This window comes from Onychostoma macrolepis, chromosome 10, assembly GCF_012432095.1.
Source record: "Onychostoma macrolepis isolate SWU-2019 chromosome 10, ASM1243209v1, whole genome shotgun sequence".
NCBI classification, from domain to species: Eukaryota; Metazoa; Chordata; class Actinopteri; order Cypriniformes; family Cyprinidae; genus Onychostoma; species Onychostoma macrolepis.
In genome coordinates, this window is record NC_081164.1 from 15021467 (window position 1) to 15039036 (window position 17570).

Below are 17570 nucleotides of genomic sequence, written 5' to 3' on the forward strand. Positions count from 1 at the left end.
TCTGAAGTCTGCTCAGCTAGTGTTGCTCTATAATCTGTTTGGTTAATGCTGCTCTAGAATAAACTAGGATAGCACTGTTCGGGAGTTTTATCAGCCAGTGTTGCTTTAAAATCTTTTTTCTATAGTGCTGTACTAGAATAATTTCAAACCAAAATCACTTGTATATCATGCTACTCTGTTTTCTATTGTACCAGTGCAGTGCCACTGATGCATCTACCCTGGTGTTCCTGTGGGGATATCAAGGACTATTTGTGTTGAAGGTGCCATATGTGGTTGTTTGGGACAGGTTGAGCGGTCACAGTGGTTAAGCCAGAGATTAATTGGAGCCTGCTATGTTGACATTGCTTACCGTACACGATACACTCGGCTGACTCACTATAGTCACGTCAATAATGCAGCAGGTGCCAAGGTCTGTAGGTGACAACATGACAGTCCAGCACAAATACACACATGCCCTCATGACATTGAGCATTGTTATCAACCAAATCAGTGAAAAACACAAAAATACAGTGAGAAAAGAAACAGTCTTGCCCTCTGCAATGAATTTGCTAGCGTGATTATGTAACACTCCCCACTGCCTTTCAGGGCAGATGTGTAGTGAAGCAAATTAGTGCTTGTAGGTATTTACAACTCATAAGTGTTTAAATTCTGTGTATTTTTGGAGAATTAAAAATGTACTTTGTAGTTCTTTCAGTGAATAATATAAATTCTCTTTCATGGCAATATTTAACACATGCCGGCCCTGAAAAAATTACACTGGCCCCTGATGTTTTATTGATGCTGTTTTTAAGGAGGTTGAATAATTTAGCATTGCTTTGAATGTTCAGAGCAAAGCTTGCTGTCTTTTCATATACAAATAAGAGCAAGAAAAAAGTGAGAGCCCTCACAGGATTCCTCACACCATTCAAGATGAACAATACTTTGCACACACAAGCGAATTCTCACAGATGTGTGCATTTCCATGAGGACAAGCGCATTTTTGAAGGCACGTTTAATATTTTTCTTTAAAGCTGCAATTCCTTTGACACTTTCCTCACTCTTACTTTTATATATTTTTCTCTGTATCACTTTTAGCACGTCTCTCACCTACCTTACTCATCTTTGATGTGTTTGTCATTTCTGTTGCTGATGGTGTAATGTGGTGAGTTGCAATGCCATCAGTTTACCAATTAAAAATTAACTACAGGGGTAAATTCCCCACAACCATCCTGATGTGATAATGGGGAATTGTTGTAGGAATCTGTGTAAAATATCAGGATTAAGTTGATACTGTTTCAGGTAAGAAAGAAAAATGTTACATCTGGTTCATAATTTGATTCATGATCATGGTAAATGATAGGTTTTATCAGAATCATCAGCTTCTGAGATGAGAGATGCTGTGTATGTATGAATTACCACCGTATTAACAGTGAAGCTGTGGCTGTAATTCTTTTAGAAACAATGATGTTACCAGCTCCTCGTTGAGAAAGATAATGTAGCTCTTGAGCGATTAAGCTATTTTATTGATAAAATTGTGGGACAGCACAAAAAATTTGTTGCTGAATGTCTGTGTGCGGCCCTTCATAATGCAGAGGTCAACTGCCTGCTCTGCCAAGAGTTAGCAATGGCCCTATAGTATGCAATGTTTAATAAACAGCTGTTTTATTCAATTCTTCTGAGTTGAAATTCAGTGCAGTCCCGTATCATGATACGTATCGTGACTTTGCTGGTGATACACAGCACTAGTTGTAATAGCAGCACATTCAAAGAGATGGTTTTCTGTGCGACCACCTTGACTTGCTTTTAAGATCTGGGCTCTTTTAATGTGTTTTCTCATTATCTTTGTCCTCCAGGCAGATGGACAGAAGGGTGTCGATGGAGGTCTGCTGCCTGATGCCAACGGTCAGGACAGGGACCCCAGCGGGCAGAAGGAGAGCGACGGGAAGTGGCAGAAGCCGCGCATCTCCCGCAAGTCCCTCATGAAATGCTGTCTGGTCAAATGGATCATCGCCAGTGCGGCGCCCCAGGGCTCAAGTAAAAACCTAGAAAATGTTTTGAACGCTATGTGCTAGCCATGATCCAGATGGAGGAGTGGAGGGAACAAATTAGAGAGGAGTGGTTTAAAATAGCATTCATAAAACTGTATACAGGCCTTTTAGAAATATATGGTATAGTATTTGCTTCTGCTATCATATTTTAACTGACATGACCACAGGTAAAATGGCTTTGTGGTTCCGTTTATGTGAGCTCATATGTAAGATTATTCAGATCAAGACATGGCTTGAAAGTAGCATATGCTCCACTTCAGGTTTTCCATTTCACACTTCCTATTCAGTGGTGAACAAAATGCCGCTTTGAGCGATCCTGAAATGAGAAAAAACACATTCCTTGATCCATTCAAAATCACACAATTCCACACTATCTTCTGGTTGTGCTGTTAACACAAGCAAGCGATACAAACTGTGAAATGTCCCCCAGCTGTTTTATTCTATATCAGCACTCTTGGACCAGTCGTATTACATTAAATATACAGTAAACTGTATATGAATTTTGTTAGTCGAGCAGCATTCCAAGAGTGCTGATATAAGAGTCTAACACGGTTTTGCACTCGTCCTTTAATATTTATTTATTTATTATGTTCTAAAAAGTCTGTCATTAGTGGTGAGGATTTTTTTTTTTTTAGTCATGTAATGATTCATTTAAAAATGTTTTGCATTGATTTAAACCAAATCAATTCTGCTATGATTGTCATCGACAAAATGTTATAAAACTTGCACAGATTACCCATTATTTTGTTTTCTTTTCTGAAAAAAAAAAAAAAATCATTAGATTAATCACAAGTAATTTAATTTATCTCAGTCTTCAATTTATAGGTTTAATAAATTCAATGCAAAAACTGTTTCTATTTTAATATATTTTAAAATGTAGTTTATTACTGTGATAGCGAAGCAGAATTTTCGGCATATTTTGGTCTTCAGTGTCACATGATCCTTCAGAAATCATTCTAATATATTGATTTGCTACTTAAGAAACATTTACTATTATTATCAATGTATAAAAACTGAGTAATATTTTTGTGGAAACCATGATGCATTTTTATAAGATGAACAGTTCTGAAAAACAGCATTTATTTGAAATCATAAATCATTATAAATGTCTTTATTGTCCTTTTTAGTTATTTAATGCATGCTTGCTGAATAAAAGCATTGATTTCTTCAAACGGAAGTATGTAATATATAACCTACAACTATATATACCACATTCTGTGTATCTAACATACTGCTGTTTCTGTTCAGCAACACTGCCTGACTATAGACACTCAACCTGATGTCATGTTTTCCTCTTCTTACAGCATGGCTGTCTCCCTCCTCATCTATTTTTGCTTTCATCCTCTTTCACTGATCCTCCCCCTTCTGCCCCTCTCCCAATTACATTCTAATGTTGTAGTTAATTATCTTTCTGTAATAACCAAGCTATGTTTTAGTCCGTGTTATATGCAGGGTTTGTGCTGTATTTAATATGTAACCTGTGTCAAAAGCACTCAGGGAGAATGTGAGGGGACAGCATGTGTATGAGCTGCAACATCCATGGTAAATAATTGACAAAGCACCTCTGTGTGTGCAGACAATGAGTAATGTAGCGTGTATATGTGCCTACATCTGCAGGGCAGAGACCCCAGTTCACTTTCATCCCTTTATCCCGTCAACATTTCTTGTAGCCTGTTACAGTGTCATCTAATTAAATTTTTCTCTATTCAGACAAGCCTTTGGCCCCTGCCTGGACTCTTTACCAAAAAATCATCAGATGTCATTGCTACAGTCTGTTTGTGTGCATTTAAAATAGGCAATTTGTTATGTAAATTATTTTTAAGAGCAAATTACATTTCTTGTTCATTTTTTAGAAGCCCCCTGGACCAGTGACCAAAATAACATACTGCTGAATCAGGTGCAAAATATGATACTGCTTCACACAAACCATCTGGGACTCCAGACAGCCTCAAAAAGTTGCACTTTGTGCAAGTGAAATGTACTGTGACTGGAGGTTGTTAAAATCAGGTTGTTTTCAAATTACATTCTCATTACTTAAGCCTCTAAATGCTTTTTTAAATGCTTTTTATGAGCCCAGCATTTAGGAAGGCACAGGATTACGAGCAGTGAGGAGCTCTACTTCTCATTTGATGTAATCCACTAAATCCAATAAATTAAACAAGCACAGTTATTTTCCATTTAAATGCTATGACATGGATAATTAAAAATCAACTTAATTTAATTAGCAGTTCTAGAGGCTACCCATTTAGGTTACACTAATATTACATCATTTGAAATATTCATTCTGATTGGTTCTTTTTTATGAAGGTATTTTTGGTGCAAAACAACTGAGCGTCCTTGACAGCGGAATTTGTAGTTGTAGAGAATAGCCACACACAGGGCCGTCCCTGGCTGACACGGGGTCCGGTGGGAGGTAGGGAGCGGGGCAACCCCTATTACTGTATTTTCAATATTAGTACTGTTCAGTTTATTTTTTACCTGTATAAAATAATCTAATTGCAGTTCAACACTGTATACCATATTATTTTACTACCCTAACCCCATAAAAATCACAATAACTCATTAGCATTTGTCTTTATAAAATTAATATTAATATTAATTGTTGAACATGTTCTTTTTAAAAATACAAATGTCAAATCTTCATCTCTAGCATGCACTAGATGAAAAAGGGCATCACCACAGTTCCCTGGGGACTTTGTATCTGCAGCATGGCAAAACAGACTTTACAGAAATAAAATACAGTAAAAATTAGTTTGTGTTGTTGTGTTAAATGTCAGTAATTTTAGCAAAGTTGACAAGCTCTCTGATGAGAAACACCATGAGGGGATTCAGGCTGATGCTTTTTCTTTGCACACTCTTTCCAGAATTCCATCTGATCTGTGACTCTGAATGGCATTTTGTGCCAATGAACCTGCAAGCAGAGATGGGCACAAATACATCAAAATGCATTTAAAATAAAAATACAAAATACTGTGTGGAAAAATTTATTTAAATACAAATACAAAATACTGTGTGGGGAAAATGTATTTAAATACAGATACAGTATTTTGTGTTTTTAAAATACACAGAATACATTTGAAATTGGCCATCCAGTAAAGTAACACTATTAAGGCCTGTTTACAACATGAATGATAATTATAAAGATAACTATATTAGTGTATTCTAAGTATACAATGCAGTTGTGTCATCTGTCACTTTAAATGCTCAAGCTTTAAAGCAGAAATTATTCTGATTGGCTGTCAATGTTTTTATCATTTTTTTTATTTTTTTGTGCTGTTATGGTTATTGTTGTGGTGTGCTGTCTGCTATTCACTTAGATTTAGGATGTACTCACACTAGGGGATCTGATCCATGCTTGAGCGCGATTGACCCCCAAAGTCCAGTTCATTTCACAAGTGTGACTGCTCTGTACCGTGTCCAGTGCTGTTCGTTTAACCATGCCCTGGCCCGCTTGAAGAGGTGGCTCGGGTGCGGTACGCATACCGTGATCGCTAACCGCGCCGGAGCATGGAACAGTTAATTTATTATTTTTGTATGCGCTATTGTTATCATTATGACAGCAAAAATCTTTATTACTACTTAGATATCACACTTTTTAATTAATTTAATTTTGAGTACATTTAGATTTATAATGGGTCTGGTTCTCTGGGTTTTTTTTAAATTATATTTTTATTATTAGCATTATAGTTATCTTTGTCTTGGGGTACACACACACAGAAAGCTGCTTATTACTCATTTATCCATGTGTCTTTATCGCTCTGATGTGTCAATAGTTCCTGCCCACTAAAAGCTCCACAGATATATTTGCATACCACGATGATATAGAAAAAGTTAAATCGATTTAAACTTCATATCATCGCCAACATATATATTGTCATATCGCCATAGCAAGCATTAATGATTAAAGTTTACTGAACACATTTGACAAGCTAGTTGATAAAACCAAAATCTGACCAAAAAAAAACTAGTGCTAATGCTATGTTCCCCTTGCTGCTCTTTTTTACCTGCTGGGACAGTGATGTTTTTGTTTTTTTCCCACAAAAGCAAGATCACCTTGTTTTAATGTTAAAGACATGCACATAGTAGTGCAATTACCATTTCAAGCATTTTGTATGGTTTATACACAGCAAAACAGCATGTATTTGACTGAAAATCCAGAATCATCAACAAGCTAACTGTAAAGATAGCATTGTGAATGATGTGAATGATATCCCCGTTACTATGGCAATCACAAAAAAAGCCTCCAATTGGAATGTATGGCAGACGATGTGATCCAGACCACAAACTAGAAAATAATAAAACAAATAAAATAAAATAAAAAAGCAGTACTTGAAAATACTGTTTGGGTAACTTAATAAAATGTGTACATAATGCAGCACAAGTTGCTTTAGATTAAAGCATCTGGCAAATGCATGAATGTAAATATAATGTAAAATCAAATGTATTTTGGGTTACCTAATTTCAATAAAATGGACAGCTGGCCATACAATGATTCTGCCCCTCATAGTCAGCATCCCTGTTTTTGCTTGGAGCAATCTCTTGTAACAGAGTCACAACATCCTGTTAGTTTTATTGTAGTTTATGGTCAGAAATAAAATGACCATAAAATAAACAATCCAAACTTCTTTTATCCAAACTTCCTATGTATTGCTAATCCGTTCCTATACAACCCGTTCTGTGGGTTAGTGGAGAGCAGCAGCCAGTGGCTAATTCGGCTAATACAGGTGCATCTCAATAAATTAGAATGTTGTGGAAAAGTTCATTTATTTCAGTAATTCAACTCAAATTGTGAAACTTGTGTATTAAATAAATGCAATGCACACAGACTGAAGTAGTTTAAGTCTTTGGTTCTTTTAATTGTGATGATTTTGGCTCACATTTAACCGAGGCCGCAGTTCCTGCTCACAGAGCTCCCGAGGCGTCAGTTCCCGCTCTCAAAGCTCCCGAAACGGCAAAGCCTGTCATTGCCCGTTCCCAGGTGGCAGCTCCACACACAACGCTGTGGTGGCCGCGGGTTCTGCCCTGGGTCCCCATCCCGCCAGCGCTGCCTCAGTCCCCAGGTCCCCCTCTGCCGCTACATGGGCCTGGCCCACCATCTCTCCCCCTGATCCGCCTCCGGCCCACCTCTCTCCTAGACATTTTGATTTCAGTTTTAGTGTGTGGAGCGTCTGGAATCCGCTCCTTAAAGGGGGGGTTGTGTCACGGCCCTGCTGGTGTGCCCTGGTTGGCCACCAGATGTCACTGTGTGTTAGCACATGGCTTGTTGTTTGTTGTTTGTGCCATGTGCTCTCCTGTCTATTGTCTGACCCCGCCCTCCTTGTTATCTCATTATTGTTTCAGTTACTTCACCTGTGTCCTCCTCATTTGGCTCCCCATATAGTCTCCTGGTGTATGCAGTCCTGTGCTGTTACGTTGTTTGATGTCGGATGTTTCATGTCGTGTGTGGGTTTGTTTGCTTGTGCTGTGGTTCTCTGCCTGCCTGCCTGTTTTTCCTCTTCGGGGTGGTTTTTGTTAATTTTTGTTTCTCTTTATTATTAAAAAGACCCACTTTCTCCTGCACTTGAGTCCTCGCCTCATCTCTCGACCGTCCCGTGACAAAGAAAAGACTCCAATACACCTCCACTGCAGGTGACATTACCAATAGACTAAAATCTGAAAATAAAATACAAAAGATGTACATAACAGCGGTGTGTCTTATCTCATTTTTCTTTACTATTTTCACGTTAGCTCGCTGTTATGTAACGCCTGACATAACTTGCGATAAAAAGGCAATGTAGAATTATTATTCTTCCCTGATTACTTCCCTGATTGATTCGGGAAAACTGATGTTATAAATTAACTTACCAGCTGATGTAATCACCGTAACGATGGCTCCAACATACACCCCCGACGTTGCAGACGATAAGATCCACAAACTTGAACATAAAAAAACGAAGAACTATAAAGAATAACTAAAACCGGATACAGCGTAGCTTCTGATTGGCCAAAATTCTCTGATCTCTGAAGAGTGCTCACCATTGCCTCTACAGATGCTCAAATCACTTTTGCTCCATTTGTCACACAGATATGTGGTGCAAAAGGGAGAGTGCGCAAAACTTGTCAAGTGAAAAACAGCGTTTAAGACTCGCAGCAGCAGATTCAAGCCATTGCCGTTATTTACTTGTGTTTGTGCTCGAAAAAGCATCCAAGAAAAAAAATATATGTAAGAAAACATTCTACAAGTGTGCAAATCTCATTGCAAGAATTCACATACTGATGGGGTGGCATCTACCTATATAAGTCGGCCCAGAGGGCCATTTCATCAAAATCTTCTCCTTCAGCGACGAGACCATCTCTTCGCTGACTCTGCAAAAAGCCGAAGAAAAAGAAGCTTACCTGCTCTACGCTGCTCTTCACCGCCGATTTCCACGATTTCCCCTGCGGCCATCCGGTGAGGAAAAAAGAGCACATTTCTGAGCAAATTTCCAAGCGCATTGTTTCAAATGTCACTTTGCGAGTGTAGCTCGGACGGGCACGACGAGTGCGTTGCATGTCTGTACCTCGCCCACGCAGAAGCTGCACTCCCTGGGGTTTCGTGTCCTCACTGCGAGGACATGAACCTTGCTCGTCTTCACTCACGGATCGCCTTTTTTCACGAAGGTGACCCTCCCCACTCCGTTACCCTGTCTCCTCGGAGGAAGAAGCAGCAGAACAGCGGGGGTTCTCTCTTGGGCACAAGCGGTGCTACATCAGCCCAGCACCAGCGCACTCCGCTCTCCCCGCAGTGCCTCACGCCGCTGGTGTGCTTCACACACAAGGATCAGCGCCCCTCGTTGGACGCAAGTGGCCTGGTTTCCTTCAGCGCGTCTGTGGAGGCATCTGACGCTGATGAGTGGGCGTGTTCCGGCAAAGAGCCTGAAGCTCCCCCTCTATCTCAGTCTGCGCGGCCCAGCGTAGACTCGGAGCTGATCCGCGTTCTCACGCGTGCTGTGGAGGAACTAGGCCTGGTGTGGTCGGACCCGGAAGAGCCAGCCCCCGGCCTCCTCGACGAGTGGTTCCTCATGAGTCATCGTCAGCCTTCCTCACAACAGCGACCTGCTCCATTCATGCCAGAGGTCTACAAGGAGCTCACTAAAACCTGGCGAGCTCCTTACTCGGCGCATGTGAACCCCTCTACTGCAGCAGCTCTCACCACTGTTGACGGCGCTGAGGAAAAGGGGTATTCCAAGCTTCCCCCTCTCGAGGAGGTGGTGGCTGCACACCTGCTTCCGCTGACACACCTGCACACGGCAACGCATCCTTCAAAGCCCTGCAGGATGACGTCAGTGCTTGCCAACAGAGCCTATGCAGCAGCTGGCCAGGCCGGTTCAGCCGTGCATACTGTGTCCGTGCTCCAAGTGTTTCAGGCCAAACTCCTCCGTGACTTGGGCGAGTCTGGCCAAGATCAAGACACGTTCCCGGATCTCCGAACGGCCACGGATTTAGTTCTGCGCACTACCATGGCAACGACGCAGGCGGTGGGCAAGGCCATGGCCAATCTGGTGGTGCTGGAGCGCCACCTGTGGCTGAACCTAACGGATATCAGGGATGCCGAGAAAATGATCTTCCTCGATTCCCCGGTTTCACCCAAAGGACTCTTCAGTCCAGCTGTGGACGGCATTACAGAGACTGTTTCAAGCCGCCCCAAGCCAGCGTCCACTCAAACAAAACCACCAAGGTGGCCTCAAGTCACGTCCCCTTCACAGGATGACTCGTCGTCTCCTACTTTGAGCACAGAAAGAATTCCTCTCACTACAAGCTGTTCATGTGCCGGGCAGACTGAGCCAAGGAGCGGATATGTTGTCAAGAGACAATGTAGCTTCGGGGGAATGGAGACTACATCCCCAGATGGTTCAGATGATTTGGTCAGTTTTCGGCAAGGCAGAGGTTGACCTCTTCGCCTCCGAAGACAACTGTCACTGCCCAACCTATTTCTCAAAGCAGCAGGATGCTCTGGCCCGCAACTGGCCCAACACCCGTCTGTATGCCCCAGGTTATCAGGCGAATCAGAGAAAAAAAAATGCTCTCTCCTCCGCTTGGCCCCCCTCTGTAGGAACCAAATTTGGTTCGCAGAGATGATCCAGTTGCTGTCTGCAGCACCGTGGTCAATACCACTGAGGAGAGATCTTCTCTCGCAAGCGCAGGGCAAGATTTGGCATCCCCAGCCGGAACTGTGGAGCCTTCATGTCTGGCCGCTCGATGGGAGTCTGATCGACTCCCAATGAGAGTCACTAATACCATTTTAGAGGCCAGAGCTCCGTCTACATGGCGCCCCTATGCCCTTAAGTGGTCAGTCTTCAGCGACTGGTGTTCAGCACGTAATCAGGATCCGATTTCATGTGACGTGTCCCACATGCTAATCTTTCTACAAGAGCTGATGGACAAGGGGCGCACCCCTTCCACGCTCAAAGTCTATATGGCAGCCATCGCGGCGAATCATTCTCCCGAGGCTGGCCGGACTATTGGCTGAAATGAGTTGGTAGTTAAGTTCCTTAGAGGTGCTCTGCGGTTAAATCCTCCTCGCCCTAAGACTGTACCGACCTGGGACTTATCTATAATCCTCAGGGCCCTCAAGGGCCCTCCCTTTGAGCCGCTTCAAACAGCTGATTTAAGGGTCATGTACCAAAGGTGCTCACAACTCCGTTCAGAGCCCAGGTTATCTCCCTTCTAGCCCTCCCTGCAACGGATGGTGATCAGGGGCCTAACTTGCTATGCCCAAGCAATGCGAGTATACTTTGAGCGTTCTAAGTCGTTTAGACAGTCAGAACAGCTCTTTGTGTGCTTTGGAGGCCACTCTAAAGGGCTGCCGGTCACAAAGAAAAGGCTATCTCATTGGATAGTAGAGGCTATCGCCCTAGCCTATGCCTCAGTGGACGTACAGTTCCCTATAGGTGTGAGGGCCCACTCCACAAGAGGAATGGCCTCCTCCTGGGCCTGGTCCAGCGGAATCTCTATTGGGGAGATCTGTGCGGCCGCCGGCTGGTCGTCGCCGTCTACCTTTATTAGATTCTACAGTTTGCACATCCCTGCCCAGACGCAGGTACTATCTGCTTAATGCTACTTTTTTCCCCCCTTCGGGCGGGAAAAGCTTATGACAAGCAGACCCCAGATTCCACTCGGGTCTCTTATAGCTCAGACTCACGGGGCCCACACGGAGTGTGCCTGAGCTGAGCTTGCGGAGCAGGCTTAGTTCTACTTCTACTTATAGCACGGCGTTACTGGATGCGTTCCCCAAAGCAGTCGTCAATGACGACGCAACGGGAGTTACCTTTTCAATAGGAAACACTCCAGTTACTCCCGTAACCTCGGTTCCCTGAATTACGGGAACGAGCGTTGTATAACTGGCCGTGCTGTAGCTGCACGCGAATTGATGGCTGTCGCTTCAGTCGTTGATTCTGATGAAATGGCGCTCTGGGCCGACTTAATATAGCAAGACGCCCCCCTTATCTAAGGGAACTGAGGTTACGTGAGTAACCGGAGTGTTTTGCACCATATTCACTGCAGCAATTGAAGCAAAACATGTTAGCGTATACGTTTCTTAATTTGTGATCCGTAGAATAGGATTTGTGAACCTGCAATGAAGGATTTGAGAAGGTGTAACTGTTGTGTTGTGTTTGTGGGAGAGAGAAAAAAATCTACAAGTTTGCAACTTTTGTCTGTGGCTTCAAATTTACTGATACACATGTGTGGCAATTCTCTACAACTACAAATTCCGCTGTCACGGACGCTCAGTTGTTTTGCACCAAAAATACCGTCATAGAGAAAGTCCATACTATGTACCACTAAGAAGAACACTACCTGATTTTCTAGAAAAAATAAGAGAGTTTGTTTGAAGAATGAGCAAACATGAAGTTGAGATAGCAGAGGTGGCAAAAATTCAGAATAGATCAGAGGAAGAAACCAGGACATAATCCAAGTAGTCAAAGTCCAGTTGAACTTCCTCTGTACTTTGTAGTGTGAGCCCAACAGATGGCAGTGTGCCTTTGAAGATAGCAAATATGGAGAGCCTTCACGAATACAATTACCTTAGGTTGTGGGTGTAGTGAAATGCCATATAAACTAGTGTAATGTTTTTTTGTAACAAGTGAAAATTCAACTGCTTTACATGATCATGTCAGGAGTTGAACAAAATTATTAAGTGTCATATACCCTGCCAGGTTTGTTGTCAGTAGAATTATTTTTTTAAAGAAAATTGATAGTTTTATTCAGTGAGGATTTATTAAATTGATCAAAAGTGACAGTAAAGACATAATGTTACAAAAGATTTCTGTTTCTAATAAATGCTCTTCTTTCTATTCATCAGTTAATCAGGGGGGGGAAAAAATGTATCACGGTTTCCCCAAAATATTAGCATTGATAACAATAAGAAATGTTTCTGAAGCATCAAATCAGAATCTTAGAGTGATTTCTGAAGGATCGTGTGACACTGAAAACTGGAGTAATGATGCTGAAAATTCAGCTTTTCAAAACACATATTACATTTCAAAATGGATTAAAATAGAAAACAGTTATTTTAAATTGTAATAATATTTCACAAAAATATGTTATATTTCACAATATCACAATATTGTTGTTTTACTATACTTACTGTTTTTGATCAAATAAATTCAAACTTAGACTCAAAAACAAAGAAAAATTCAGTAATACTTTCTATGAAGCCCGTATTTATAATACATTATAAGGGTCTTCTTAAGGCATTATAATGAATGCATAATGCATTATAAAAAAACATATAATATGTTATAAAATCTCATGAATAATCATAACAAAAATTATAATACATTATAATACTTACATATTTGTGGTTATAACTTTTAAGAGTATGATTATTTATAACACACAATGAACACCATATTAAATCTACTTCATTTATAATGGGCTATATCATATAGCTTGACATTGTTTATTTAAGATATGCACAGTACCTTACTACATCTCTTGAGTGCAATGTTTATAAAACTAATTGTATTAGTAGACTTATAGGGTAGGTGGAATGTTCACATACATGCAAATTATCCTATACTCAGTATGTCTGTTGAGGATCCATCAAAATAAAGTGTTAGCATACAGTATACTCAGCAGACACACTACTAATACTCCAATGACTGCTTGTTGACATGTAGTTGCAGAGTTACTTATCAACAGCTTTCTAAAGTGTGCCATCAAAATAATCAAACTGATATTATTAAAAAAAATAATTTTAATAAATTTGTTCAAAGCAAATGTGTCATATTACACATTCATAAAATTATTGTTATTATTATTACTTATAAGTGGTCTTTGTCTGCTTTAAGTAAAGTAACATAAGTAACGTGGCAAGATATGAGACTTATAATACATTATAACTATGAGAAATATAATCCATTGTAATTTAAGCGGATGGATTGTGTTCACTTTGTGTTATGAATCATCATACTCTTAAAAGCTATAACCACAAATAAGTAACTATTATAATACATTAAAACTGTTCTTATGAATATTCATGAGATGATACAACATATTATAAAGTGATTTATAATGCATTATGCATTCATTATAATGCCTTAAGAATACTGTCATAATGTATTATAAATATGGGCTTCATAGAAAGTGTTACCAAAAATTCTTACTGAACCTAAATTTTTAATTGTTTGTTTGTGTGTGCGTGTGTGTGTGTGTGTGTGTGCGTGCGTGTGTGTGTGTGTGTGTTGTTATTAGAAATATGTCTAGTTTCCTATTTATCCCTCAGCAGTGAGAATTGTGTAGGTGCAACAGTCCAATATGATGTAATATGATGACATTTCTTATGGAATGTAGGAAATGTGATTTATTAATGCGATATTACTTGACAACCGCAGAGAAATGCTGACAATAATTATCGGATAACTGCAGAATTCATGAAGTAATCTTGATGTTCCCGTTGAGATGTTTTTCCTTAATAACAACTATCTGTTTCTGTATTGCTTTGGTTTTATCAGAGTCAAATTAATATGTAAATACTTCTCACATTTACATATCACCTAAATCCTGGCTTACTTTTCAGGGTGTGTAAATAATTACAGGCAAAGTAAGAACCCAAGATATCTATAAATAATCCCTTATGTTTGATGTATCATACTCATAGACTGTAATGCTGTTTCAGCAACAAGGCCATTAAATTAAGAGCTGCGCTGAGTTTTAATCACTTAGATGGAGACACTCTCCTGAGATAATAGTCACCCTCATGCATACTATAAATCTATAATGCATCGCCTTTGAAAAACATGCACAGCAGTTTCCAAATTACATAAAATGAATCCTTCATGGTTGCATGTTACATTATATACTGCCTTTCAAACTTTTTGTGTCAGTATTTATTTCTATCAATCACAATTTCCACAAAAATATTAAGCAGCACAACTATAAAAAAAATGTGCCCTGAGTACCAAATCAGCATATTATAATGATTTCTGAAAGATCATGTGACACTGAAGACTGGAGTAATGATGCTGAAAATGTATCTTTTGTGATGAATAAAATACATTTTAAAATGTTTTAAAATAAAAAATGTTATTTTATAGCATAATAATATTTCACAATATTACTGTTTTTGCTGTATTTTGGTCAAATAAATGCAGCTTTGAGCATAAGAGACTTTCAAAAACCACAAAAGTTAGTCTGAAATTTGGCCTGCTTTTAGTATCGCACAACTGATAGATTTCCTCCTGTTTTATGGCAGTCCTTGTGCTTATCTTGCATAAAAGTCAACGAATTCTCGTTTGTTTTGTAACTTCATGCAGACACAGATTTAAGAGGAAGTCCAGAGAGTTTTGAAGTTAGTTTCTGGCAGGCTCCAAGGCCCATGTCCTCTCCTCGTATTGATTTTCCCCCGACTCTCTGATGCCTGTGCCCGGTTTAAACTCATGCATTAATAAATGCAAACTCATCAGCAGTCATATTCCCTCTCCCGCACTCAGGCCTTTGATGGGTGAAGTTTTTCATGTTATCAGTGATTAGTATAATCTTCCTTCAAAAAATCTGATGCACTGTTCTCATATTAATATAAACTAGGGCTTCCAGTTGATTCAAATGAATTGCATGATATGGTGATTAATTCATTGAATTAATCAAAAATCAATATTTGCAGAAAAAAGCTACCAAATTATCACCCCCCAAAAAAATATGAGTTGGCAAAATAGCGACTTTAGAGATCAAACTATTGTTTTTTTCTGTATAATTTAATTCAAATATATTACTGGCTTGCAGTCCTCAGCAGTGCATTTCACAATCAGTCTGTCTGAGGTGGTCTTTTGCATCTCACTGCATATATGTCACTTTTTTTAAGAAGTTGCATCAACTTCACAACATTCAAAGTTCCCTCTGCTCCTCAGTTTGAACAGGCATGAGGATTTTGGTTTCATGGATCTAGACAGCTGACGAGAAAAGACAGCAGAAAAGCATAGTTAAGATTTTCACATTATTTTTACATTTGGAAGAGCCATAAAAAAGTCATAATGTTCTTCCGCTAATGCATAAACACTTAAGAGCATGTTTGTGAGTGAAGTAGACTGAGGGAGTAATGTCATGATTCGTTATGGATGTTTTAATAGTTATTGTACAGTAGATGCTGAGGATAGACATTATTAGGCAAGTTTAATTTTAGATGGTCTAGCCAGTTCACCAATAGTCTGATGATTGTGACATACTGTCATATTAATGTCATATTCAATTATTTTTATTATTATTATTATTAATAACTTACCACATTTCATTTATGTTTTTTTTTTTACTTTCTTTCTATTTTTTCTATTTAAGTTATTTATTTATTTTTGAAATTTTACTGTACTTATTTGTATTTTTATTCTATATATTTTTATGAGCTTTTATTTATTAACTTACCGCATTTTTTGTATTTTTTATTTTTTACTTTCTATTTATTTTTAATAAATTAATTTTTATTTTGTCTTTAAATTATTCACATTTTAAAATATTATCTATATTTTTATTTGCTTTATATTTCACTTTAGACATCTTTTAGACAAACCATAACAACTTTAATTAAGCCTTTAACAAATAATATTAGATGGTGCTTTGAGGCACTCGATTCTGAATCTTGATTCTGTGGTCAGATATTCATTTTTAATGACAGCTAAACACTTGGTTTCTTACTAAATTGCTTCAGGCAAGTTTTCCCATATATCTGTACTAGCATCATGTATCTCATATTACTGCATGGTCTTTTTCTTCTCACATAATAAAATAAGTTGAACTGAAATCAATATTTCATATCGCTTTATCACATTTCATTTATTTATTTGGCAAGTAGCCATGTAATAAGTGGGAAAATGTACAGTCAGCCTGTCATTATCACAAAAGAAACCCCTTTTACAGAGATCCAAGACCCCTCTTGTATGTCCAGCTATATTAATAAAGTCAGTAGTTTTGTATCATGCAAGTAAATGAATGACACACCAGTTCAACTGCATCTAAACATACATTATGGCTGGCTCATCATTGTGCATTATTGCTAAAGTGATGGAGAGGGAAGAGGGAGTGTCTGAGTCTGGAGATCTGACTCTTTCGGTGCTCTATAAGAAATATATAGCCTGAAGAGGACCATGACGCACTAGTCTGTGGAGACCAAAGCTGAAGGAGGTTTCCGTATGTTTGATGTTGTTATAGAGATACATGGATGAGGATGTGAAGGAATTTCTAACTTGGTGACTTTGTTTAATTTTTTACTTTATTTTAAAGGATCCGTAGTGCCGGCGTTACCGTACGGTTTACATTTGTGGTTTGTTTATAGCTTAATGCATCACGAATTCAGAATTGTTACGGGAATGGACTCTTAAGACTTTATCAAACTTGTTGCTGCAGAAACATTGATGAGATGAGTTGTTTTTCTTAAAATTGTCCGTTTGAAATCTAGCATGACCTCTTGACCTTTGCAAATTTTCTTAAAGGAATCGCATAGCTTATCGCAGTTACCACTCGTTGCAATGGCTATTCAGGGCATGGAGCTGTTTGCAGTTGCTGTAGTGATTCTTATGTTTGTAATGGTGCTCAAACAGTTTGGCATCACGGAGCCGCTGTCGCTGGACGGTAAGAACCACAGTATGGTTTTGATGTTGGCCCTAGTTTACTGTAAAAAGGGTAAATGTGTAGTAGGATCTGGTTATACCTTGTCACAAAGGCTGCATTAATGATCAAAATTCAGTAATATTGTGGGATATTATTACAATTTTAAATAATTGAATATATTTGAATGTATCTTTTAAAATGTAATTTATTTCTGTGATGGCGAAGCTGAATTTTCAGCATCATTCCTCTAGTCTTCAGTGTCACATGATCCTTCAGAAATTATTCTAATATGCTGATTTCCTGCACAAATAACATTTTTATTATTATTTTTAGGATTCTTTGATGAATAGAAAGTTTAAAAGAACAGCATTTGAAATGGAAATCTTTTTGTGATTTAAACTAAATGTGTCTATTTGCACTGTATGAACACTTGTACTCTGGTCAGGTAACTTAAAATGTGCTGCATGCGGAAGCTAATCTAAATTA

At 39.0% G+C, this 17570-nt stretch overlaps 1 protein-coding gene across 2 annotated transcripts in view; it reads left to right on the top strand.

The window, feature by feature from the left end:
* kcnip3b (Kv channel interacting protein 3b, calsenilin) overlaps window positions 1-17570 on the top strand; it is a 36030-nt gene that overhangs the window by 6709 nt on the left and 11751 nt on the right. Inside the window, exon 2 of one of the 2 annotated variants that reach the window (XM_058789633.1) lies at window positions 1833-2013. In XM_058789633.1, the coding sequence (XP_058645616.1) occupies window positions 1833-2013 (181 nt within the window). Of the gene's footprint in view, window positions 1-1832; window positions 2014-16389; window positions 17106-17570 lie in introns of those variants that run through there. The other variant, XM_058789634.1, reaches the window with a different exon arrangement.